The sequence below is a fragment of the Lissotriton vulgaris genome, chromosome 9, assembly GCF_964263255.1.
Source record: "Lissotriton vulgaris chromosome 9, aLisVul1.2, whole genome shotgun sequence".
NCBI classification, from domain to species: Eukaryota; Metazoa; Chordata; class Amphibia; order Caudata; family Salamandridae; genus Lissotriton; species Lissotriton vulgaris.
Window position 1 is genome coordinate 545,167,345 of NC_141697.1, and position 24,340 is coordinate 545,191,684.

General features: G+C 46.7%; 1 protein-coding gene across 1 annotated transcript in view; it reads left to right on the plus strand.

Annotated features, from left to right (window-relative positions):
* LOC147691747 (solute carrier family 22 member 6-A-like) overlaps positions 1-24,340 on the plus strand; it is a 197,129-nt gene that overhangs the window by 167,053 nt on the left and 5,736 nt on the right. Inside the window, exon 9 of the mRNA XM_086938031.1 lies at positions 24,198-24,306. Coding sequence (XP_086794157.1) covers positions 24,198-24,306 — 109 coding nt within the window. The remainder of the gene's footprint in view (positions 1-24,197; positions 24,307-24,340) is intronic.

Below are 24,340 nucleotides of genomic sequence, written 5' to 3' on the forward strand. Positions count from 1 at the left end.
CTTGTTCCTGAATACCACAGTCTAATTGACTATTGCAAGAATCTTGGAAGAAGGGTTTATTGACCACTGCCCAAAATTTAGAGCTATTTTTAAGAACATCAATAGATATTAGCTCATTCCACGCCTTGCTTCTAATTACCCGTTTTCTTGTCTCTAGGGCTGCTTTATAGGCTTTCCTTAGAGCTGACAAAATAGACTTATCCCCCGGGTTTTGTTTCAATGCCACCAACAATTTCCGATGAACTAACGAGCAGTTATGGTCAAACCTTCCCTGACCAGATTTATTCTGCACCGTACCGGGCCGTTTAAGATCATCTGCGACCTGTGTAAAAATGTTACTATAGGCCTCTAAGACATGCTTGTGCCCTGCGTTTTCATTCATACTGATACGCATCTCAACTCCAACCTAAGCATGGGCGAATTTTGCGGATCTCGCGTTCGCGAATTTTGCGGATTTGCGAACTCGCAATCCGCAAAATCCGCGAATTCCCGCGAATTTGCGGATTTTTTTTTTGTGTTCGCCCGTGTTTCTGCCAGTTCGCGAGGGTTTTTACAATTTCGCAATTTGCGAACTTACCTGTCGGGTCGCAAGTTTTGCGAACTTGTTGTTTCTACGTGTCCAGCCTGTTTGGGACACTCTTCTTCATCACTGCCACTCTCTGTCACCACTGCCACTCTCTGACTACTCATGCCACCCTCTGGCCCACCCATGCCACCCTCTGTTTCATCACCACACCCTCTGGTTGTCCAGTGTACATTATTTTCGGCAAAGCAAAGCACACCTTCCCTGCCTCAAGTGACCTGAATTAATTTGGGGCTGATTAATGTGTCACAGAATATTTTTTTAGCTGGCACCTGCTTCCTTAGTGCGCCCTGATTAGTGATCTTTTGCACTTGCTAAGTGCTTTCATTGTTGCAAAATTAGTTACAACACCTGCCCTGCCCCAACTGACAATAATGAATTAGGGGCTGATTAATGGATTTTAACTTCCAGCCTGGCTCCTGCTTGTCTCCCTTAGCTGTAATTCAGGACCTTTGTGGCATATGTGTAACTATTCTGAGGTTCAGAGCAGGGTCACATAATAGTTGCAACTGGCAACTGAACTCTGGAGGGGCCCCTCAGGAAGCACTACAGGAAATGGCTACTAATGATGAGCCTGAACTTTTGAACCTGGCAAGTAGTTTCAGTTTTGCTAAGATCGTATTTCTGCAATTTAGCACTTATTCGCGGGGCGCGAAGTTGTACTGGGAAGCCGCGAACTCACGCGAACAGTGCGAGCAGTGCGAGCAAAATCCGCTGCTCGCAGATTTGCGGATTTTGCGGGAGATTCGCGAATCTCGCGGATTGCGAATTTCCCGAAAATCCGCAAAATCCGCGAGCGAAACGGATTTTCCGCCCATACCTACTCCAACCTTAGTTAATAGGTTGGTTTGAAAATCCTGTGGCACCACCCGAAACCATTTAATTGTATGAGCCTGATCTGTGGGCTGGATATCTAATTTACCCATCTTCCTATTACAAGTTTCGGGTTTCTTGACCACATCCACCACGGTCAGGGCCACCGGATTGTGGTCACTAAACGTAGACCAAATTGCTGTGTAACCACAGACCCTGGTGCCCAACATAGAACTAATGAAAATATAATCAATAGTTGAAAATGTGCCATTCCCTTTAAAAGTGGGTACAGCCCCTTTAGATATACAAGGATGTTTAGGTCATTTTCTGCCATCAGAGCCTTCAGAAATTTGCCCTGCGTGAAGTGCTCGAAATGGATAACCCCTTGATCTGGTGGGCCTAAACTGTCCCAGACGTGACAGTTCTCAGAACAGCTATGTACATTAAAATCTCCTAAAACAATGACCGAATAAGGATCTATATTATCCACTTTATATATGTCAAGAAAATGATACAGACTGACAAGGTGTTCATTGGGGAAAGCTCTACTAAAAGAATTATAAAAATTAATATTAAGAATAGTGCCAACATCAGTAGAAGCAATTTGCACTGCTAAACAGTAAGGTGAGCCTGTATCCAGTTTAGTGTGAGTACCTGTAATATTTGCAGAAATCAGGGTCACTAACCCTCCATTCGCCCTCCCCATGGTTGAGGCTATTACTGGGAGAAAATAAGTCGTATAACCATCTAGGCATAACAAGTTCTCAGTGTCCCATGTTTCCTGCAGCCCAATGATGTCAGCTCCGCATAAACATTTTCTCCATAAGACATCATCTAGTTTATTTTTTAAGCCCGCAATATTCCAGGTAAGAATCTTTGTACCCTCATTAATTTCAATAGAGCCTACCCTCTCATTAAAAGAGGTACTTAGTGCTAATGTTTCCTTTATAAAATCCATATCCCTATGCGCAGCAATGTTTGGTGATCCTGGGGTAGCTAGTCAATCAATCTCTTCCAGGCTTGAGGATACCTCAAATCTATTTTGAGTGGGTACAAGAAAATCATGAGGACCCTGAGCCGGTGTTGAGTGCATACATTCCAACCTTTCATTTGACATTGGTAGCATGTCTCGATAAAAAAACCCTAAAGGGACAATACTGATACCATCCTCTATGTGGTGCCTAGTTCCAGCCCTATCCAGGATCAGCTTGATGATCTGCGGGGACCCACAATTCAATATGACACAGTCCCTTCTACAGGTTTTGACAGAGTTCCCTACCCAGGTAATCCTGCAGGTAAGCATGGGCGGAAAATCCGTTCCGCTCACAAATTTTGCGGATTTTCGGTAAATTCGCAATTCGCGAACGCTCGCGAATTTACAGAAAATCCGCTAATTCGCACACAGCGGATTTTTTTTTCTTGGTCATACAATTTTGCGGCGTGTGGTGTAAGTTCGCAATTGCGAACATGTAGGTGCGGCGGGCAGCAACAATCTCGCACTCGCGAAATTACACAAATTGCAATTCTGCACAAGAAATCCACTAGCAAGCAGCATAGACCTTCTGAAAATGATGATTTTTATCAGAATAACTCCTCAGGTTGACATTTGCCTGCACTTTTTTGGATTTGAGGCCTTTTGACTTTCTTTGGATCACTTTTGGATTAGAAATCAACTTTCACAAGTAAGCTTGTTTGGGGCATTACAGTTGCTGTAATGCTGTTCTGCAGAAAAACGAGTTTTGCAAAAGTGAAAGCATTCAGCAGGTTCAAAAGTTCAAACTCATCATTAGTAACCATTCCCTGTAGTGCTTCCTGACTGGGGCCCCTCCAGAGTTCAGTTGCTAGTTGCAACAATTGTATGACCCTGCTCTGACCCTCACAGCAGGCTCATAGAATAGCTACAAGTAGGCCACAATGGTCCTGGAAAAAAAAATTGCACTGCAACAGAAAGCAAATTACAGATAAGGAAGCAGGTGCCAGACTGGAATTCTAAAACAGTGACACATTAATAAATCAACCCCAAATTAATTCATGTCAGTTGAAGCAGGGCAGGTGTGCTTGCTTTTCCCCCCCCCCATAATCTACAGTGATGATGAACCAGAGGGTGGCATTGATGTACCAGAGGGTGGCATGGGTGAAACAGAGGGTGGCAGGGGTGAAACAGAGGGTGCTGGGAACCTCTGAAGATGAACCAGACGTAGAAACAACATAATCGCGACCGTTGCGAGCCGACATGTAAGTTCGCAATTGTGAACTTGTACAAAACCCTCGCAAACTGGCAGAAATCCTTGCGAACACAAAAAAAAATCCGCAAATTCGCGAGAAGTCACGGATTTTGCGGATTGCGAGTTCGCAAATTCGCAAAGTTCACGAACGCCAGATTCGCAAAATTCGCTCATGCTTACCTGCAAGTCATTTTAAATTCTTTAAATAAACGACTGCCTAGTCCCGTCAGATTGTTTAAGTGGTGAAGCGCCTTATTTCTAAGAGAAACCCAATGTTCCTCCACACCACTCTGCAGGGGGGAACATTTGTCAAAATTACAGTGTATGTGGTTGCCTCGGGAGGTAAGTTTAACCAATCTGCTCTATGTTGGTGTACGCGATCACCCCGCCCTGGGATATTATTTGCGTCACTACTAAGATCATCCCTTAACCTTTTATTAGAAAGCGGGACATGCTTGCTACCTCTATTGACTATAGGTGCTTCGATGGTTGTAATGCCGCCCTCATCAGCCACAGTAGGAGTCTGGTTTGACACAACCCCTAAAATCCCAGTCGAGGTACAAGACACACTAGGCCCTCCATTCAATGAATTGCATACAGGAGAAAAAAGCTGATTTTCAATTCTGCTCAACTTAGAATCAATTTCGAGGAGTTTGGAGGGGATACGTTTCAGTAATTCTGATAACTTCCCCTCTAGTTTAGTTACAATACGGTTTTCCACATCGCTGGATGCCTGCTCTGGCCATACTTGTCCGCTGATATCCACCAAACTCAGAATACTTGAGCTGGCAGCCTCATGCGCACTCCCTTTCTTTCCCCGTGTGCCTCCCCTTGTTTTCAACACTTTACTGGCCTGTTGTAAAGTGGCCGGAATACTACCTGCTTTCCTTTTAGATGTGACAACGCTAGCCAAACACTCCCCATTGCTGACTTTGATCAATCGTTGTTGGGGAGTCAATATTTTAGGGGGGAAGGGTGGGTAGAAGATTGTACCCCCGCTTTATGAGAGGCATCCTCCAACGACTCTGAAGATAATAATAATGGTCCCTGAAGCTGCGGTATTTCCATCTGGTCATCTACAGTATCAACTGGTCCGGCTGGCTCTAACAGCAATAATGGGCCAGTTGAGGGAACACCGATGGAGGAACGACGATGGTCCATGGAAAGACGCCTTTGGGTTAATTCAATCTCACGGCACAATACCTGCTCTTACTAAAAAAGGATCGAGGGTTCCCACTACCCCTGAACCCCATGCCCCCTTGCTACTGCCCTTACTTAGAGTTGTGGGTGACAAACAGTTTATACGTCTAAAAAATACACAAATAACAATAAAAAGACACCGCCAGAGAATATAAAGTCATTAACCACTTCACGGGATGAATGAAAATGTCACTATAAGGGGGGTGGCCCAGCCCAGCCTCCTCCTGGCTACGACGGGCGCGGATGCGCCCGCTCTTGGCCCGTGCTTCCAAGGATATGAAAACCGGCCCCCAACAGAGATCCTGGGCTGCGGTGAGTAGAAAAGAGTGAAATGGTCACTTGGCAATGTCATTTTTGGACTTGGCAACAGTAGGTAAATTAGTGGTCCTATCCAGCTGCTAGTATGTGTTCCAGGGAATTCCATGCCTGATACCACGTGCAACAGGTAAAAAGCTGGACCACATGCTGTTTTCCCCTAGAATGGGACAACGTCCTGAAAGCAATGATTTGTCACATCTCATTTGCTACCTGTACCAAGATCTGGATGGCAAATTTAAAGCTTCCAAGAAACAAACACAGGTTATGGAAAAGATAGCGAGTTGTTATAGCTGTACAATGAGGAATGTGCAAAACATGTTTTCATACTTGTTTCTTTATGTTTTGAGCTCAATTTTATATTAAGGACGTTTGACTATGCGGCAAATGTTTCTCTGAATAATTTTCCATAATGATATGAAATGCTTGAGTATTGAAATCTAACGCGTTCAGAACAAGATTTTTTATTTTTTATTTCCATGACCCCTTCTGTTAGTTCTTCTTTATCTTTTATGGGCTGAAGACATCAATTGTTTTATCGTGCAGTTTTTTTTTCACTGAATATGCTTTCATTTCATAAACACTTATATTATTATGAACCTTGCCGCCATTCTAAATAGATGATTATTGATTGCAATGCACAGGGATTTTGGTGCAATATTCAAATATCGGTACAGTTTTTTTTGTAAACAATGTGGTTGTTGACCTCACTCAATTAGGACACATCCGGGAAATTACTGCAGACTTCTCTGAACCAAAAAAAAACGTAAATTCTAATCAGTTAGCTCCACTTCCTTGCTCTGAAAAGACCGTATGACATTTCTTATACTGATGTTTCACTTGTTCCTCATGTCCTTGTATTTTAAAAGGAAAACACTCTCCCATCGCTTTTCGAGAAACTAGAACCCTTTGGTAGAGGCTCTGTCTCCAAAGTCAATGTACAGAAATCACAAGCCCTCAACCTGACCGTTTTCCAAAATGACGGGACTCGGCTAGACCACTTTTTCCCCTTTCAATGGGCAACCTAAGGGGTATCTTACCTTGGCCTGCAAATACACCAAACACTAGAGAAGACGGCGGAGTGTACTATGCTACCCTGTTGTCCGCTGGCCGATCCGACTTACAGTCTTGGAAATGCGGCCCCATAAATGAAGGGTGGATGAGAGTCAATACAAACAACTGACAAGTAAAGAGATGCAACGTGTAGAAGTTAACAAATAATAACAAGTTGTTGGTGAAAGTCTTTGTGTGGCTTTATTTCAAGTACTCTTTGTTTGCGTTCATTGGGACCAGCCAATGCGTTTCACCCAAACAAGGGCTTCTTCAGGGCTGTAATGACATACAAAATACAGATGTATTAAAAGACTGTGGATCAAAGACTAAAGAGTTCAGTACGTGAGTTGAAAAAGAGTTGTGAGGGAGACTAAAATTGAGTGAACAGAGAAGGGAAAGAGGAGAGGGATGAATGTGTGATTGGGACATGCGTGATCCCGGGTGAGAGGATGAACCCGGGTAGTAAGTGCGCAGTGAGAGAAGAAAACTAAAAAATCAGCGAACAACCATGAAAGTGAAAAGGAAGGCAACAGAGCCCAAAAGGGATTTTAGACCATAGGTACTAAGGGTGTTTCTCAAATACCCAGGTGTCAGTGCTCGGGATAGTGTCAAGCTTGTCTAAAAATTGGCCAGCTTACCCATTAGTGATACCCTGTGGCGGGTATCGCCAAAAATGGTAGCAGTAAAACGTAAGGAGTCGGCAGTTACAAAGCCTAGTGTAAGAAGAGACCATGTCAGTGGATGCGGCGGCAGAGGAAGTACATCAGTAGTAGATCAAGAGGCATCATGAGTGAACGTACCTTAGACTCTAATAGCCGCCCGTGGGCCTGCCTCACTGTGGTCCAGGGTAGTCCAGTACTTTATGTTATTAAAGCTCTGTGAGTATATATATTTCTGTGAAATAGCAATGGTCGATATGAGACCAGGAAAAGACGTATCCCAAACATTGGGCAGTGTCTAAAGTCATTGGGCGCAGAAATGTTCCAAGTAGCCAAGTAAGAGAGGCCTCCCTCAGATACTGCGTCTAGGAAATGTGCTGGGCTGTAAATAAATTCCTAAGAGGGTGTCTAACAAGTTAGTGGTCCCTTACTGTGGCTCCTTTGGGGGGTATTAACAGAAAAATCTGGTGTGGAAGCTTCCTTAAAGAAGAGAGAGTTGAATAAAATATGTGTGGGCGAAAATCAAGTAAGGAGAACCCCCCGGCAACCTCAGTTAAGGTTGGGTGATGTAAATGCCTCTAGACAGGGAGTAAACAGTAGTAGGCGGTGACTCAGGTAAGCGGGGAACCTGTCCAGTAATCTGGGCTGGTATCGGGAGTATCCGATAGCGAGAGTATGGCAAACGTGTAGCATGGCAATAGTTCATAAAATTACCCCACAGGTAATGTGAACCTTAAGTGAATCTTGGCTTGTTGCTATGAGGTGAATGAGCCCCCGCGTAGTGGTTTTATTAAAAACCTGGCTACCGCTTGTGTAGGTTAGGTGATGTAAATGCCTCTAGACAGTAAGTGAACAGCCAGATGCAGTAACTCAGGTAAGAGCAGATCCTGTACGTCAATCAGGGCTGATATCAGAAGTGTCTGATAGCAAGTCTAGGGCAAACATGCAGCATGGCAATAGTTGATAAAATGGCCTCATAGGTAATGTGAACCTTAACTGAATCTTGGTGTGTTGTTATGAGCTTCTCCTAAATTGCTCTCTCTAAAAGTTTGGACATATAAAACATTTCAGTTAGAGGCCTATAGTTTTCAGGAACTTCTGGATTCAATTACAATATATTTACGAAAATGTATCGCTCCTGCTGGCTTCAGCTCTTGAAACATTGATTATTCTCTGTACATCACTTGGATCTCGCTGTGGTAGTTCCTTAAACAGTTTGGTGAATACAATCGAACATATTCAAAAGGGAAATTAATATCCCAGGGACTATTCACATTTTGCCTGCTAGTGGGAGGTACACATGATTGATGTCATACAGTGCAGTATCAATGTCAAAAATGTTATACTAAAGGGCGTGGCTAAGCAATATGGACGACAGGGTGTGAGTCCTTGAGCTCCCGGCCGGCCTCTCCCAGTAATCCTACCTAATCCTCCAGCATCACTCCTGTAACCAGCCTCGAACATTGCCTGCTGTGAATGGACACCATGTAGCACCAGTGGTGGCATTTTAGACGCTTGGCGGCTGCTGGAGACTACAACTACATAGAGGGGGGACCAATCTGAGCACCCTTTGACCTGGATTCTGCGGAAGGAACAGTCCCCGCCCTCAACGACAAGCTAGCTCACGCTGGTGGGTAAAACGGTACACACTAGGGCTGCAATATTGGAGGTGTTTCAGGAGCACCTACAGAGAGTGTATACAGGAGACCCAGCGGTCCAGGCACCCCGCTACATACCCTTTATGCGCAGTCTCTTAATGATGCACCTCCTCCACTGGGTTTGGAACTGGATGCCCAGTATTTACTGGAGGAAAGCAGTGCGGCAAGGGCGCTTCCCGGGGCCAAATACCATCTAAATTTTACCAAGCTTACTCAGCCCCAGTGGCACAGGCCCTACCACAGGTATACACAGAGGCATTTGAGAGGGAGTCTTACCCGCCCACTATGAGGGAGGGAGAGATATGCATGCTCTTAAAACCTGGGGGAGACAGGTTGGATCCGGCCGCATATCGTCCATTCCCTATGGACGTTAACATACGAGGTAAACTGTTGGGGTCCTCGATTGGCCCCCACATGCCCTGCCTGATCAATGAGGACCAGTGCAGGTTTACACCTGGTCGTAGTACTGGCATGAACTTAAGGCGTTTAACACATATTATGCATGAGGTGAAACATAGGGATAAGAAAATGGCCCTGGTATCAATTGACCTCAAAAAAGCCTTCAACACCATAGATTGGAATACCTATGGAAGGTGCTGAGGGTGGCGGGTTTTGGCCCAAATATTCGTCACTGAGTTAAACTACTCTATACCGAACCATGAGCGCTGGTCCCTGTGGGCCTGAGTGGATCAGGAGTGTGGTCATTGGAGCGGGGAACGAATCAGGGGTGCCCGCTTTTGCCGCTGCTACTAGCCCTTGCTATTGAGCCGCTTGCGGTCTGGATGCGGAGAGACCTTTAGCAATGGAGTATTCATATAGGTGGGACCCTACAGGTGATACCACTGTACGCAGATGATGTCCTCTTCTATATAGCCTCACCCGGTGTGGCATTTCATAGGCTGCTGAAGCTTCTGGAGGACTTTGTGGACTTCTCTGGTCTGCGTCTCAATCAGCATTAAATCCTTGCTCTTTCCTCTGGCTCATATGGCCACCCTGCCCCTGGAGCACCTCCCTTATCTCGGGTTATGATAGGAATGGGCTCATTTTCAATAACGGGGTGTGCAGGTGGTACTTGAGGATGTCCAGTGACCTTTTGGGATTTATTGATAGGCAAGCTGTTGGTTCCACAGCCCACTTACAGCACACGACCCGGTGGCTTGATGATGGGAATAACTGTAGAAAGTTGGAGTGAGATGCACAGGATGGGAGACATGTATTAAATTCCACAGCGAACTGAACTGCCATATGCTGCTCATTCTGGATTACAAACGTGTGCTCTGCTATAAATCGGCAGTCACTAATACCACCTGAAAATGTATGTCAGCTGCAAGTTTGTTTAAAACACAAATAAAGGTATGTAGAAAACTGGCTATTTTGGGAGCTAATATTTGAGCTCCCTTGTAGGATTGTGTTTAGCTTACTAAGGGGGAGATTTATTAAGATTTTATGCAGTGTTTGAGTCACAAAGGTGATGCAAATCGGTGCAAAATCTTTTTTTCTGGTTTACTAACATGAGAGTAACGCAAATTAGCACATAGCTCTGCTTTGCATTACTTAGTGCAAAGGGGGCGTAGTGGGGGTGAAGCATGGGCATTCCTGTGCAGCCACCCAAGGTTTCTGATGCTAAACCAATTATATAAATAAAGTAGACAGGGTTTAGCGTCTGGAAATTGCGCCATTTTGAATTAGGTCGAAAGAATGAAAAATGCTTTGATTTCTCCTTCCTTTTCTGACTTGTATGTGTGCTGCACTTTACAGCACCCATACAAAGAGGGGAAAGGGTTAAAGTCAGTCTATGAATAGTATTTTGCATATTGAAGAGTACCCTTCCAGTACAAAACCTATGATAGACTCAGGGAGACACCCTTGCACTAAAGCGCAAAGGTGTGCCAGAGGAGCACGGCAGCTGATCTCAGCGCCGTCGCTAGGGATAGGGGTGGAGAGTGCCACATTTCTGTAAATATGGCACTCTTCTCCACTCTCCTTTTCATGTAGTACAGCATTTGCAGCTGCTGCACTGCGCTGCATAAATAAGTGGTAAATCTGGCCCTAAGAGTTGGGAAAACTGCTGTTGAAATCTTTAGACCAGAAAAGATTGCTTATTGAGTGCTTGCCTCTATTTTTTAAGGAGGAGAGAACAAGCTATTCTCCATTGCCTTTCCCTGAAACTAAATTTCTGTCTAGGCTCTTTAAGTGTAGAAGACAAACTCCTAAATGGATTTTTTGTTTCCAATATCATACCGAACTGGCCATGCTGATAGAAGAGCTCAACCCTGAAGCCCTCTTTCTGACAGAGACATGGCTCCAGCTAGAAACTGATCCGACCACAGTGTGGGCCACCCCCCAAGGCTACACTCTTAAGCGATTGGACCGCCAGACAGGCAGAGGCGGAGGGTTGGCCATCATTTATAGAGACAACTACAGATGCCGCGTCACCTCCTCCACCACGCCAGCCTGTGAGAGCCTACACTTTACTCTCAAATTCTCCCCTACCACCACTTTTTCTGGCATATTAGCTTATCGACCACCTGGTACCCTCAGCGATTTCGTCACTAACATGACGGACATAGCCGCCAATCTAGTGCTCACCTCGGCAAATTTTACCTTGCTGGGTGACTTAAATCTGCATCTAGACGACCCGCTTGACTCAGCAGCCAATAGTCTTCGATCAAACCTCTAGGCTATTGACCTGCTCCAAAAAGGCTTTCACTCGACGCACACCAAGGGACATCTCCTAGATCACATTTATAGTAATCTAGATAGCCTAACTGTCGAGGTACCCATACCACTGCCCTGGACTGATCATTTTTTAATGCCCTTCACATGGTCCATAAGCTCCCCCCTACTTTAAAAAATGACAACAAACACTGGGGAAGAAAATGGGCTTCGCTCCCGCTCCCTGAATGGGAATCGGCTCTCACCAAACACCCACCCCAGAAGGCGACCAATCCTAATACAGCCACTGTCAATTTTGACAATTGGATTTCTAGTACCCTTGATCAAGTTCTCCCGAGGGGTTCCCTGAAATCAATAAAAAGATCCAAAGTCGCTCCCTGGTACTCTCCCGCCCTTAGAACGATGAAACAATCCTGCCGCAAATTTGAGAGAGCTTGGAGACAAGAACGCTCACAACTGAAGAAGGCAGAGTACAGAGCCGCAATAAAGCTCTACAAAAATGAAATAAAATCTGCACAAGCCCAGTTCTACGAATCCAAAATTAATCTGGCTGCGAACTCCCCAAAGAAATTTTTAAAATAGTCAAATCTTTAATTTCACCCCCCCATGAGCGTCTGTCATCCGACGGCGCACAAACCCGTTGTAATAATTTAGCAATTTTTTTCTCCCAGAAGATTCAGGCCATTTATTCCTCATTCAGCACGGGTAATGACGACATGGAACTTACTACCACAACAGATTCCGACTTTCCCGTCCCTTGTTTGCTGGACAAATTTCCACTTCTTGATCCCATCACATTAGACAGATTGATTCCCAAAATCACCTCGGGATCTCCTAATGACCCAGCACCCCCGCAGACTCTCATTAAGGTCATTGATGCCATTCGCCCGGTCATCCTGGATGTCCTTAATGCTTCCATCACCTCCAACTCCGTCCCAGCTCCTTGGAAGTGTGCGATGGTTAAAGCTTTACTGAAAAAGCCCACATTGGACCAGAACAACTTGGCCAACTATCACCCAATTTCCTTGCTTCCCTGGATGGGCAAACTGCTTGAGAGGCACGTCAATAACATCTTAGTAGATTATCTAGAATCTAATAATCTGCTCCGTTCCTCTCAGACGGGGTTCCGCCCTCAGCACGGAACTGAAACTGCTCTTTTAGCAGTGACGGAAGAAGCTAGAGCTGTGCTGGACCGGGGAGGAAAAGCGGCCATCATATTACTCGATCTCAGTGCCGCGTTCTACGCGGTTAACCATGCCACACTATTACATCATCTGAATGGCATGGGCGTGTCGGGCGCGGCCCTGGAATGGCTGACCTCCTTCCTGGATGAGCGATTCTTCCAGGTGTTTGAGGGCGAGGCAGTCTCCCCCAAGCATCCACTCAGTTGTGGGGTTCCCCAGGGCTCCTCCCTAAGCCCCACTCTTTTTAATGCTTACATGCGACCTCTAGAAAAGATAGTCCATCCCTTTGGTGTTCGTATTGTCACCTACGCCGACGATACCCAATTGGTGGTCTCTTTGGACCACTCTGAGGGGTCATCTAACACCTTGGGCCCCTGTCTAGAGGCTGTTGCTAAGTGGATGCAATCCTCCTGTCTTAAACTTAACGGAGAGAAAACGGAGATTATGATGCTGGGCAACCCTTCTCTGACCACCCTGGCATCCACATTTGGCTCACATGTCTCGGCCCTCCTCCCCCTCCCAAACCTCAGATAAAGAGCCTTGGATTCTGGCTTGATAAAGCGCTAGACTTTTTGGTCCAAGCCACTAAAACAGCCTCTACGTGTGTTGGGCTAATGAAAATGTTTCGCAAAGTGCTCCCTCTGCTTCCATTCCAGGCGAGGAGGGTCATGGTTCAGGCCGGATACTCTCCCGCCTGGATTATGGAAATGCTCTATACATAGGAGCCCCGGCGGCAGTGACCAACAGGCTTCAAGTCACGCAAAACTGTGCCGCTCGACTACTGTTCAATATTCCTCGCTGGCAGTCAGCCAAGAAAGCCTTAAAAGAACTTCACTGGCTCCCAGTAGCTGCTAGAGCACAGTTTAAGGCCATATGCATTCTGCACAAATCCTTCCACCGTACAGGCCCTGCTATCCTGTTTCCCTTAGTTGTGCCTTATGCCCCGTCCAGAGCCCTTTGCTCTAGTTCACTGCATCTAGCAACCACAACTAAAATTAACAAAGCCCGATGGGGCGGTCCCTCCTTTTTCCACACTGCTGCGAAGCTTTGGAATTCTCTCCCTCCATCCCTTCGAGAGAATAATAACCGGATGTCCTTCAGAAAGGCTTTGAAAATCCATCTGTTCGCAAAAGTGTGTTGATTCACCCTGAGCTCGCCACAGTAATCAGTCAAAAGCGCTGCGGGTCTCCGGGTAGTTATGCGCTATACAAGTGCAATTTTTCATTTCATTTCAATATCCTTCAAAAATGTTGTACAAGTAGCATTTCAGGATCCTGAAGAGCATAACAAGGAGCACTTATAGGATTGATAGCTCATATTCTAACTTAGTACAGTGTTTAAATTCCAGAGTAACCCCTTTTCAATAAATGCACTATTTGTTCCGGACATATTTTCTTGATTAACTTCCTCACTGGTAAATTTCCTATGCTCTTTGGATATTCCAGTTTCAAACCATTTTGAGTAATATTCTTTGTTTTATTTTATTACAAGTTTCTTCTCATTTCGAAATGTGCAATATTTGGGACATATCCCATATTGCCCATGCAAGCACAGAGTAGCTCCTTTTCAGTAAATGTACTATTTGTTCTGGACATATTTTCTTGATTAACTTCCTCACTGGTAAATTTCCGATGCTCTTTGGATATTCCAGTTTCAAAAGATTTTGAGTAATATTCTTTGTTTTATTTTAATACAAGTTTCTTCTAATTTCGAAATGTGCAATATTTGGGATATATCCCATATTGCCCATGCAAGTACATTTTAATATTGCTTTTCTCCTTTCCAACATTAATTTAAATGTTTCCTCCTATCTGTTGATAGAAGGTATTGGCCACTAAATTGCCCATTAAAAAAAAAAGCTGTCCTTAGAGAGGCCCGTGAAACCCTTTTCAAGGGCGGAAACATTACATCAATGAGAAGTTTGTGCCTCTAGGTTCCAGCTCAAATAACTAATTATTGTCACAACAACAAAAGTTCTGTTTTGTAACAAATATGATTTCTCTCATCCATGTATTCTATTAGTTGAGGGAGTTACTTACTAATTTCTGTAAAGTAAATAATTCTAGAAAGGGCACATATGCCATATTGACAAAGTATATGCATGGATAATATGGGGTAAGTCGCAAATACTGAATATTTCTCAAATAAGAAGGGAATTACACTTAACTAATGGTAAGATTGGGTGCATTTTCAAAGATACCACTATTTATATTACACAGGTCCTGTGCGTTCTATGCTGCAACAAGGTTTCTATAATTTAAGATGCCTGCACAACAAACATTTTTGATGAACTGCACATCTTACGTTGTGATGGTACATGTATCTAATAATGTAACATTATTCAAACTAAAATTACCTTCATCATCATCAATTATGTTTTTTTTCAGTTATGAACCACAAATATATTTGAAGATAGTCATAAAACAATATTACAATACATACAGACTATATTCTGTGTACTCTAGTGATACCGCTTCATTTTAAGAAATTATGTATCTGGTTATGTCAGCAACCGCATATGTAAAGAAACATGCTTTTATTGGAGTTTTATCTAAAAGCTACCTTTATCAAAAATGTAACCGACAAACTGAAATTAGTTTCATCTAGAAACATTTCATAGCATAACCTTCAATAAAATACTGTGGGCCATATGTAGGTAGCTTAATACAGGTCGGTAACGGCGAAAAATCGGTAAATTTGCCGTTACCGACTGGCATTTCGCTTTTTCTGGATTTAAGGATTTGGGCCCACATGCATCATCCCGGGATTTTGCGAGTTCTAAAGTGCGAAAAATAGCGATTCGCATTTTAGAATTCGCAAAACGGGATGCATGATTATTTTTGGTAAATTTATGCGATTCAGTAAAAATCTCAATTTTTACCGAATCGCATAAATTACCGAAATACAATTTGCGAATTCGCTATTCCCATTTTGGCCCATAGGAAGCAATGGGGAAGGCCTTAGCAAATTGCGATTTTCACTTTGAAAATCGCAATTTGTTAATGCATTTCATGGGTGCAGGGGGGGTCCAAAGGACCCCCCCATGCTCTTTTTTTAAATGTATTTTTCGCATCATCTTTCATACACACATGTACATGTGTGTCCGTACATGAATGTTGAAAAAAATGAATTTTCAGCGTTTTAAACACTTTTTGCAAATTTACCGAGTGGTTCAACCACTCGGTAAATTTGACCCCCTAATTGCGATTTCGCAATTTTAAAAGTAATCATGCATTGCTTTTAAGAAATCGCAAGTTTGCGATTTCTTAAAAGCAATCGCAGTTTTAGAAATCGCAAAAATGTTGCGATTTTTAAAATTGCTTGATGCATCCAAAAAAGCATTTTTGGAATCGCAAACGGCCGATTTTAAGGAATCGCACCGTTTGCGACTCCAAAAATGCTTGATGCATGTGGGCCTTAGTAATTTACCGATTCGGTAATTTAGGGAATCAGTAAATTACCGAATCCTTAAAATACCGAATCGGTAAAGTACTCCTTAAATCCTATGTAGGGAGCACTCAAATGAGTGCATTTTTGATTTAAGGATTCCTTATTTACCACCAACTACAAGTTGGTGGTAAATATCGAAAATCTTTAAAAATCAATGTTGTGCTTTTTTAAAAGTGGCATGTGGCAGACATACATGCCCTTAGGGCATGTATGTGTGCCACATGTGCACACATACACGATTCAGGGGTGCAACAGGGTGTCAATGTGACACCCTGCCATGCTTGAATATGTTCCCGCTATTACCGAATCGGTAATAGTGAATGGCTTTCCATTCATTCCTATGAGCCTCCAGGCCCATAGGAATGAATGGCTTTCCATTCATTCCTATGGGCCTGCAGGCCCATAGGAATGAATGGGAATTACCGAATCGGTAAATACCGAATCGGTAATACCGAATATTACCAAATCGGTAACATTTACCGAATTTTTACCTACATACTATTTACCGATTCTTAAATACCGAATCGGTAAAATTCGGTATCTAAGAATCGGTAAATAGAGATTACCTACATATGGCCCTTTATGCTTTGTAGATCATTACCTTTACTCTCCCTTATTACAGGATCTGAATTCAAATTCTATTAGTAATTGGGTCATCCTCCCTCTCTATAGAAGTTTGTCCCTTCAATAATTGCTAATAAGTTTATTTTAGCCGACAATATGTCTCCCAAGACTTATCCTGTGGTTATCTAACACTTTTTGAATGGTTCAACAGATTTAAAAATAATACATTTCCTCTACCCAGGATTCAGTCATCATTTCTAAGGACTCAATCCCCTTAGACCTCAAAGAAGATAACAATATCATTAAAAAAAAATCTGTTGTAATTGCTTAAATTACCTTCATGGAGGGCGTGGCAAAGATGGGGGTGGAGTAGGACGTGCTTCTGAGTCCCTCCGGCGCCACGAGTTCATTAGTCTTGTCCTGCACCCTCTTGGGATCCCCATCCACCTGTGATTCTCTGTCGCCTGGCATCCCGTTGCTGAGTAGGTCCAGCTGGAGGTCCCATCTCGCTCGCCGAATCGAGGTTTCACTGCGGCTGATGGAGCGGGCTGTAGCGCGGCAGAGACTGGGCGCCGGAGAGGGCACTGGCGGCAGGAGAGCACGAGCCGGAGGGTGCGGCGGAGCAGAGGAGCTACCCGGACGGGGCCAGCAGAAGCGGAGCCTCTGTGTGCCATGAGCAGCAGGAGAAAGTGCCGGGAAGGGAGGTGACGGCGACCCCGGGTGCCCGTAGGTGTGAGGTGCAGTAAATGGACGCTGGATTCGGAGGGCGGAGACACGGCGACGCTGCCCACTCGATGCCGGTGCTTCTGGGCCCATGTGGGCCTGCCATCCCGGTGCAGCGTGTGGATCTCCCGCAGTGCCAATACTGGTGCCGGCAACAGCGCGCCCCGATAGGGCGAGGTGGGGATTGGGGCTCATCGACGGCGAGAGAGCAGCAGCAGAGGTGAGGGTTCTGAGCAGGAGCCCCGAGCCACCTTGCAAAGCCCCTGGAGTGCGTTGAGGACTCCGTAGGCCGTCAGGCGGTGGTGGGCCCACGCTGGAGTGGTTTGCGGCCTGGTGCAGCCTGGCTCCAGGGGGTAGAGAACCAGCCCGGCACGTCAGGAGTGTGACTGAGGAGGGAAGAGGCAGCGGGGGTGAGCATGCCTGGCAGCCCGCAGGACAGTGGTCGGTGCTTGGTGGACATTTTGGAGGCGATCCACGGAGGGGGCGGACCATTGTGCCCCCTGTCTGACCATCCTGGTAAGTCAAGCACATCGTATAGCCCTGGCGCTGCCTCCCGCAGGGGCTTGCTGCCTGGGGTGGTGCATCTGGAGGACAAGCTGCGTGGAGTTCTGGAGTAGCAGTCCTGTTGGCCCGTGGAGTTCAGCGCAGGAACTGGCACGAGGGGCCTAGGTGTTTCGACGTCGGGGTCCTCCCACAGGCGTGTGGGAAGCGAGGCACACCTGATCAGCCGTAGTGACACCCTCTTGTCTCCTGCGTGTCTTGACGGTGAGGTTTGACGACGGGCGACATGGCGACAACTAGATTGAAGAAGGACAAGCTAGGGAAGGATGGGATGCTGAGGGGAGCGGCGCAACCCGTATTGCCAGTGACCGATAAGTCACCACGTCAGGGTGAGAATGAGAAACCCGCAACCAAAGCCTTTATGATCGAACTCTTTGCGGCCATTGAGAAAGATATCTCGGAGCTGTGCTCCCAGATGGCTTCAGGCCTGCGGGAAATACGGAGGGACGTGGATGGAGTGGGAGAACGTGTTGCGACGCTGGAGGAGCACGACTTGGGGACGGTGGAGGACATACACCAGCTCCAGCACGATGTCATTCGGCTGACAGAACAGAATGTAGATCTCCAAGCCCATGCCGAAGACTTGGAGAATAGGTCCCGCCGCAATAATATAAGGATCCATGCGGTGCCTTGGAAGGGAGAGGGGTCGGACTTGCGAGAGTATGTGGAGGCCCTTTTTAAGCACATCCTGAATGAAGAGGATCTTCAAGAGATACGAATGGACCGAGTGCACCGTATTGGATTACGAAGGCCCCACCCCCTGATATACTGGTGTGCGTACATGACTTTCAGCTGAAAGAGCGGATTCTCAGAAAGGCACGCGACTTCAATCCTCTTCAGTTCCGGGATCATCGTCCCTTGCTATTCAGGACTTGGCAGCATCTACACTGCTGAAACGGTGGGAATTTAGACCTGTCACAGCTCACTTGCGGAAGCACAATGTGGCCTAGTCCTGGGGACATCCGTTTCGGCTCATCTTCCGGTGGCAGAATAAACTGTTCCAGGTGCGTTCCCTAGCAACGGCCATGGAAATCCTGGGCTTGGTACGTCCTGATTCCGAGTCCGAAGGTGGCGGCACATCTAATGGGCGACGACAATGCTCCTCGGATTGGCAGAGAGTGGGCAGGCCTGTGTCGGCAAGGAGGCCCGACCCGTCGGCATGCCTTCAAGAGAGAGGAGCTGCGGTGGATTCCGTGGCCCTAGTGACGGTATCAGCAACGGACGATGATGCAACGGTTCCGTAAGGTCCTGGGAGGGTAGATCGCTGGAGTCGGAGGGGGCCACCCCACACAGGTACCACTTGAACTCTATGTCCTTATCTGTGAGAGAGTCCCGTATCGGGAATTGGAGGAATGAGGTCTGGTGCAACATCCCCCTGCCTTTAGGGCCTGTTTTACGAACTGTCGTTTGGTGCTTTCTCTTTGCCCTATTTTGTTCTATGTTGTTGGGGCCTGGTTTTTGTGGGTGTGGGTGGGGTCTGGGAGGGGGCGGTGGGGGGGGCGCTCCGCATCAGATACAGGGGGCTTTTGGTAGAGTCCGGGTTGTGGCCATCTCCTGTTCGCTATGAGAGGGTGCCGGGGCGGTCGGTCTGAGGGTGGTGCTGTCAGGGGAATGCTGAGAGCAGGGCCAGGGTACTCGGCTGGCATGTATTATGTTGTTCATTGCTGGCAGGGACTAGCACAATAGCAGCCATCTCCCACTTGTGGTGTAATGTCTAGGGAGTTGAAAGTGGTGAGCCTTAATGTTCGTGGGCTCAACATTCCTGTAAAGCGCTCTGCGGTTTTGTCCCTACTCCAGAATGCAGATGGTGATGTGTGCCTCCTGCAAGAAACCCACCTCCTTCCTAAAGATGTCCGACGCATACGAGACAGGCGTTACCCCTTACAGCTCTGGTCTTCGAGCCCCAATAAGAAGAATGGAGTAGCGCTGCTGTTTAGCCCCGTGTGCGGTGCAAAGTCTTGGCCCAACTTGTGGACATTAGAGGGAGGTTTTTGGCAGTGCGGGTTCAGTGGGGGGACACGATTTTCACCATTGGGTCCCTATACGCCCGAATACCCAACAGGAGCCTTTCCTGCGCATGGCCTATAGAGAAAGTTTATGCTCTTGGTATCCCATGGTGATGCCCACTATAAGGGATTCCTGCAGATCTACTCTGCAAATGGCTCCATATAGAGGGCAAAAAGGAGCAGGTTCTTGCTTCCCCCGATGCGCTCATATTGATAGGTGGGGACCTTAATCTTGTGATGGATGGGGGGTAGACAGATCAGAACACAGGGTGTCCCACACCGGTGCTTGGTCCCAGGAAGGGAAGCAATGGCTTGCGGAGGGTGGGCTTCATGATGGGTGGCGCTTGCAGCATCCTCAAGAATGAGACTATACATTTATTCTGCTGCGCACAAGACGTATGCACGCTTGGACCACTTCCTGGCCACTTGGACCCTTTTACAACACCTTTCTGAGGCTGACATTGCCCCTCGCTCTCTCACTGACCATGCGCTCCTATCGGTGAAGGTCTCCCTGAACAGTCCACGTCCCCCTTCGGCCGGTTGGTGGCTTAGAGATTCCATGTTGCACGCTGACTCAGTCGTTGCGACGATTAGAGACACAATCACTCACTATTTAGCTGAAAACACGGTGGGGGACACTGCAATAGCTTCAATCTGGGAGGCTCTAAAGTTAGTGGTCAAGGGGGATTTCATTGCGCTTGCTGCCACGTATGCTAGGTTGCGCAGGGTGAAACGGAGGGAGTTGGAGGGTGAAGTGCGGGGACTGGAAGCAATTCATAAGAGGACAGGTGCACCTAGGGTGTGGAGAGAACTAGAAACACAGAGGCGCATGCTTAAGCAACTGGATCTTGATAGGGCAGAATACGCCTTGCTACGACTGCGCCACAAATTCTACCTGTGTGGAGATAAAGGAGGCAGGATGCTGGCACACCGCTTACGTGCGAGGGCCCAGGCCTATGCCATCACAGAAATCAGGTATCACCGGGGGATGTCCCATACTAATGACGTGGAAATTGTTGATTCCTTTTGCCACTTTTACCAGTCGCTGTACACGAGGGAGGGTGCGTCACCTGCAGACATAAAGCAATACCTCGCAACAGCTGGTATCACGCCCCTGTGCTAAATCTCCCGGGCCCGATGGGTTCTCTGCCATTATTTATAAAACTTTTTGCAGGGAATTGGCCCCCTTTTTAACCCGGCTCTTCAACTCCTTCCTTGACACCGGGGAGGTCACCCCTTCTATGTCTGACGCGGCCATCACTGTCATCCTCAAGCCCGGGAAGGACCCTGCCGAATGCAGCTATTATAGGCCTATCTCGCTGTTGAATATAGATGCAAAGCTGTTTGCGGGAAAACTGGCCACGCGCCTTAGCCCTCTAATGGACGGTCTGATTGACCCTGACCAGGCAGGCTTCATACCCACCTGGTAGGGTGGAGATAATTCTAAGAGGCTGCTCCACCTGTTGGACTTGGTGCATCGGTCGAAGGTGCAGGCTTTTCTGCTGTCCATCGATGCAGAGAAAGCCTTCGACCAAGTAGACTGGGGTTTCCTCTTCGAAGTGCTGAGAGCGTTTGGCTTAGGTGACAACTTCTTGCGCTGGGTCCAATGCCTCTATGTAACCCCCAAAGCAGTGGTACGAGTCAATGCATGCAAATCGGCATCCTTCTCCATTGCTAGAGGGACGCGGCAGGGGTGCCCCATCTCGCCGCTCCTCTTCGCGTTTTATATAGAGCCATTTGCCCAGTGTATAAGGTCACATCCCGGTATCACCGGCCTCCGCTTCGGGGCGGATGTGCATAAAATAAGTCTATATGTGGACGATGCAATCCTTGCGCTGCAAGATCCCTACCCCTCCCTGCGGCACTTGTCAGCTGAGATTCAGACCTTCCACAAAGCGGCAGGGTTTAAAGTCAACTTCTCTAAATCACAAATATTGAATGTATCAGTTCCGCTTGCTGATGTGGCAGATCTGCAGAGGGACTTTGATTTTCAATGGACATCACATATCTTGGTATTCGCCTAGCCCCGACCCTGACTATAATGCTCTCCTTGAATTACTCTGAACTGGCTGAGCAGGTCTCTAGTCCTTATCGGACTGGTCCCGCTTTAATTTGGCTTGGTTTGGTAGACTAGCTGCCATTAAACTGACAATTCCTTCCTAGAATTCTTTATATGTTTCAGATGTTGCCGCTGATGCCACCGAAGGGCATGTTGCACAAACTCCAGGGGTTGCTTAATAAGTTTTTATGGAACAATAGGCAACCTCGGGCCATGTTCACAGTGACTACATCCCCGAAGGCAGCTGGAGGTTTGGGCTTCCCTTTGCTCTCGGCATACTTTCAGGCATCCTGCCTACGATATGTAGTAGAATGGAATAGGCCCATGTCCATTGAACATTGGCTTTTTATGGATTAAACGGTGGCAGGTTGCAATATCTGGAGAGAGCTGTAGTTACCGCGTAAAAATAGAGCGTGGGGCTGTATTCCTCCCAGGTGACATCCCCGACGCTACGGGCCTGGGACCAGCTGGCGCTTCGTAGGGGGTGGACTTCCTTCCCCTCACCTATGACGCCGATTGTGGACAATCCTGACTTTCCCCCAGGGCGTTCGTCACCAGTCTTCCATCACTGGCGGGAGAAGGGCTGCAAGAGGGTGGGTATGCTCTTTGACTTAGACGGACTGATCTCTGTGTTGTGGTCGGAATACTTCCCGCTGGATTTGGAGGACGCTCTCCACCACGCTCAAGTGGGGCACTGGGTAACCTGCCCAGCTAACGTGGCCCTTAATGTCGCGACCTCCCTCGGTTTTTGAGCGCTGGCTCATTCGTAAAAAAGATGACCGGAGCCTTATCTAGGAGCTTTATGCCATGATCCTACGTTGCCCTCGGAAGCAGAGCACGAAGGCGCAAGTTCGGTGGGAGGTAGAACTAGGGCGTCCCCTCTCGACTAAAGAATGGGAGCAAGTGTTCTATCGAGCGCATCACACGACATCCAACACGACAGGGACCGAATCTGCATATAAAACAGCGACATACTGGTACTATACACCAGCGCGAATCACACAGTGGGATAAAGCTAAGTCAGGCCTCTGTTGGAGAGGGTGTAGGATGTCCGGGAATTTGACACACTTACTGTGGCGCTGCCCGAAATTGAAACGCTACCTGACGATGGTGCTTGATGAGTTGTATAGTGCGTTCAAGATAACATTGCCCCGGCTCCCTGAACACACCCTACTTGGGCTACCTCAACCTAACTATTTCCCACTACGCTCAATTGTTGGCCGGCAACTAGCACTGGCATTACTGGCTGTGAGGCAGGTGCTGTTGGCACGGTGGGGCTACCAGGTGGTGCCTGACATACGAGATTGGCTTCAACGTTTGTGGCACACACTTGCTATGGAACGTCTTTCCCTGGGTATGGATGGAAAGGGATCGGAATATGCTACCCTATGGGCGCCATTTTTGCAGCTTCTGTCCAAAGACCTTCGGGAAGTGACATGCCCAAAATATCTGCAAATCCTACAGCTTATCCTTCTGGAGCCGGTCAGAGCCACAACAGGCATTTGAGACTTTGGGAGTCACACCCCGAGTAATGGGTGGTCCTACGAGATGGTTGTTCCTGGATTTGTCTGATGCGGAGGGGGGTGGGCAGGGTTGGGTAGTGGGGGGCGGGCGAGGGGATTGTAGGGAAGGGCGGGTGGGGGATGGGGGAGTTGGTAATGTTTTTTTCTGTTTTCTTTGGACTCTTCTTCATCAAAAATGGCGGAAATGGTGCATCCACAGACACGCAGGGCCGACCTCCGGGTTGTAGGCCCAGACGCTGTGTATGATTCTTGTGGGAATACGCCCTGCCGGCGAGTTGATGTAGGCAGCTGGGCTGTGTACAGTGATGTTTGGCCACTTAATAAAATGTTTGATTCTAAATTACCTTGATGGAAACTGGCTATGCCTAAGACCTTGCTTGAGTTTTTTTCTGAACAGCCTTGCACTTTCCTCGTATACAAGTGTATCCTAATTTTCAAAGACTTTTGCTGATTTTCATGATATGTTAATGTTGATTCTATACAGAACTTTTCCCCATACTTTGGAAGTCATCTTCAGCTATAATACTTAGATGACTACTACTAAATCCTGAATAGCTAGGTGAGTTTATTCACTCACCAAGACATAATATCCATAACCTAAATTCTAACTAAGGTTGTTATTCACAATGGCTAGTCTACCGGCACATGTATTAATTAGCCAACTAGTGAAGGACATCCACATCAGTTGTTGTGAAGAACTGGGTAATGAATTTATGATTTCTAATTTCCTTTTTATCTATGGAATTGTGCTCACTCATCATGAACCTAGACCAGAAACAAAAAAATAGCACATGAGCATTATCTTTTTTTAACACGCCACATGGACATGTTGTTGTTTGTGTACGAAGCTGATTCAATCTCAATCTGCTGATCTTCAGTAATGAAAAAAGGCGTAACAAATGAGTACTAGTTTACTTTTTCTTGTTCTTTTCTTTTTCTCACAAGGAATGAAAATGGTGAGAACGGCACTGGCAACAGTTGGTAAAGGCTGCTTTAGTGGTGCTTTTGCCGTCATGTTTACATTCTCTGGTGAGCTGTACCCAACAGCGATCAGGTGAGTATTAAGGCTAATCATTTTGTTTCAGGCT